The sequence below is a fragment of the Clytia hemisphaerica genome, unplaced genomic scaffold (genome assembly GCF_902728285.1).
Source record: "Clytia hemisphaerica strain Z4C2 unplaced genomic scaffold, Clytia hemisphaerica genome assembly, whole genome shotgun sequence".
Taxonomy (NCBI): Eukaryota; Metazoa; Cnidaria; class Hydrozoa; order Leptothecata; family Clytiidae; genus Clytia; species Clytia hemisphaerica.
In genome coordinates, this window is record NW_027104186.1 from 105,814 (window position 1) to 108,817 (window position 3,004).

General features: G+C 32.2%; 1 protein-coding gene across 1 annotated transcript; it reads right to left on the reverse strand.

Moving 5' to 3' along the window:
• Window positions 1–336: 336 nt before the first annotated feature.
• LOC136814892 (serine/threonine-protein kinase haspin-like) lies at window positions 337–2,693 on the reverse strand. Its single transcript, XM_067071317.1, has 6 exons — window positions 2,683–2,693; window positions 2,331–2,412; window positions 2,131–2,198; window positions 1,245–1,394; window positions 772–941; window positions 337–458 (listed from the first exon to the last, which is right to left on the reverse strand). Exons 1-6 carry the CDS (start codon window positions 2,691–2,693, stop codon window positions 337–339), a joined length of 603 nt encoding a protein of 200 aa, XP_066927418.1.
• Window positions 2,694–3,004: the final 311 nt, after the last annotated feature.

Consider the following 3,004-nt stretch of genomic DNA (forward strand, 5'->3'; position numbering starts at 1 on the left):
AAAGATGATGCCAAATGACTATTTAGTTTTACAAACACATGTCATCCAAAAAGAGCTTGAAGCAACTCTGGATGGTATTCTAAGTACATAGATTAACAAATAAGTTGCCAATGATTATTTAATTGACTCTAGAAAAGCTATCAACGCTTGCAAATGATGTATGTATGTCATTTACCTCGTTAATGATAATAATGAAGTCAGCGTAGTGTAGAAGGGAAAACCTAGAAATATTATTTTACCCTTAATTTCGCATTTAAAAACTTTGAAACGGCTTGAAAATTACTAATTATAAAATCTTAATCAATGCGTATATGCGCACAACTAACTTAGTGAGGTTTAATGGAGAGTAACTAACCCATTATCTTCGCGAATCTTCCTTATCACGTCGAATTGCGCGTCGCATGTTCCAGTGAAGAGATTATTTTCGGTGGAGAGATCTGTAAATATCACGCAATCCTCTGAAAATGCAAAAATATTAAATATATCCATTGTCATAGATACTTCCTAAAATACTGAATAAAAGTAAATCCATATTCACGGAACAGGTTGGAAAATTAAGGAAAATTCAATCAATTGAAAAAGAAATTTCAGGTAAATTTGATAAAGTACGAAACGAACTGTCTTTGGTTATTTATTCTTTTGATTTCATTAATCCAGCATTTCAACCATTTTAAATTTCTGAGGTTAAGCGTACGCTAGAGCAAGAAAAAGTACAGTATATGCTCATAAAAATCCCATTGTCTATAAAGAACAAGTGACGGAGAAACTTACCACTCTTGAGCCGGGACAATGTAAAGTCAATAATGGTAACCAACAAGATTTTATTCGGGAACTCCACATCCTTGACACCAACATAATCTTGTATTTCTGATGTATTTCCCGAATCAGGATATTTCCTGCGTGGAAGTTCCGGTGCTCGAATTCGAGAAAATCTTCCCCTACTGCCAGAATTTCAAAGTAAATGAAATTAAAGTAAATTAAATGAAATCAAACATCCGAATAAATGCCTGTTTTTATATAATTCGCAGGAAAGCATGGAAATTGATTGCCATGGATAACTCCATCAAAACAGGAAAAAAACAAAAAATTTGGGAACCTATTTTTCAAAAAAAGATGAAAAGGTCAGTTGAACATCGGAAAATTCATCGTTACAAAGTTTTTTATTACACACGTTATGGTAATTTGTTGAGCCCTGAGGAATAGACCAAATTTCCAAAGATACTTAAATTCTTTGAAGCAATTACCCTTTGAGAATCGTTATCTGCTGTAAAACATTAAATGCCAGCGGGATAGTCCAACTGGTTTTAGATGGTTTAAAACTTTCCAGCTGCTCTCCACCGTGCTCGTACTCGAAGACCACGTATTTCTGTGCTTTATTGAATTTTAGTAGAGTTCTATATAAGTAAAACAGTACAAAAGGTTATTATTCTGATATGAGCTGTCAATTCTGATATTAGAAATATTGAAAAATGCACTATACTTTTTGTGATCAACTTTCTTTTATATCCACATTGAACAAAATTCTGTTATTCTTACGAAAGTCACAGCCAACTTTACAACTCGAATAATGTCTAAAACTGCAATCGTCTTCAAGGTTTCAGATCTTGATATTGATATTTTTCATTCAGTTTTCACCTTTTTTGTAGACTGCATAGGAGCAATGATGGAAAGGCAGTCATGTTTGTCTGTATCCAGGATATGAAAGACTCGATTCAATTTCTTCTCATCCTCACCCCAGTCAACTTCTTCCAATTCGATAGTTTGCTAATAAGATAATTAAAACATCGTTGAGTCCCTCCAGTATAGAGCTACAGTATATTCCGTATCAGCAAAAACTACTTAAATTATAAAAACAATTAAAATTTGTCAAAAAAATTAACCATTTATTTCTTCTTCAATTTCAACCGTGTTGTTCAACAATTTTCAAAATTAGAAGCCCCATGATGATTATGACCAAAAAATAAATCTTGCCGTTAATGTATTTAAAATTAACTCTGATGACAGAACACCGACATGTCACAATATTTCTTAAGAATAGGAATTCTCTACAGGGAAAACAGGGCAAATTTTCCGAATACAAAAAGATATTAGATCCGAATATTTTCACGATACTCGTTCGAAAATTTGTACCTGTTAATGGCTATTTCTGAAGCAACGTCGCCAAGTTTGGTTTGTCCATCACCTCCAACCGCCATGATCTTTTAAAAAAGTTTTGAAATATAATATGAGTTCGATTTTCTACTATTGAATTTAAAAAATTAACTCAATGTATATATTGTTTGAAGGACCTTGAAATATTAAGATCACTATCTTCAGAATAGTACTAGTACCTTTAAGACCGTGGCTTCTTCTTCGTCCAGCTTATTCAAGAACACTTCGCCAAAGGAGACCTCACCACTTATCTTGATAACACTAAAAAAGAAATGGAGTAAATCATATAGTAATGAAATTCTTCATTTTTCATTTAAACAAGGATTATTTTGCTTTATAGGCTGTATTTGAATTCAAATGATTTAATATGAAGTTTCTGTAAAAAATATACTTATTTAAGTGAAATTTATATAATATAAACCCGATGACAAGCTAGTTTACATCTCACAATAGAAGGACAGCACTACAATAAATGGAAAAATTATTGTTGATCCGGTGTCACAGTAAAATATTACTCCCCAAAATTTATACTCTCCAGTCATTATTTACTGGGAAATAATTACTCCCCAGTAATCTTTTCCAAAGAAATTATAACTTCCGGGAGTATAAATTTACGCAAAAATAATGACTCCCTTCGGGAAATTTTTACTCCCCTGATAGTATACCTAAAGACTGGCATAGATCACGATCAACATTCGGTTTCCTAATCTTTTTCCCCCTGTTTATCATGAATAAATAACAAAAACAATATGGAAACTTTTACTGTTATTTTGACATTTAAGTTGAATTTAAACTTTTTTCTTGAGTGCGATTTGCTTGGGTTAGAAAATTGAGAGATATCTTAAAAATCTGG

Bases quoted from the DNA above. Each gene is read 5' to 3' on its own strand.
- LOC136814892 (XM_067071317.1), bottom strand. The intron at 1,395-2,130 runs GTACAAATTTTC...TTACTTATATAG, and splicing joins TCAGAAATAGCCATTAACAG to AACTCTACTAAAATTCAATA. The intron at 459-771 runs GTAAGTTTCTCC...TTGCATTTTCAG, and splicing joins ATTGTCCCGGCTCAAGAGTG to AGGATTGCGTGATATTTACA.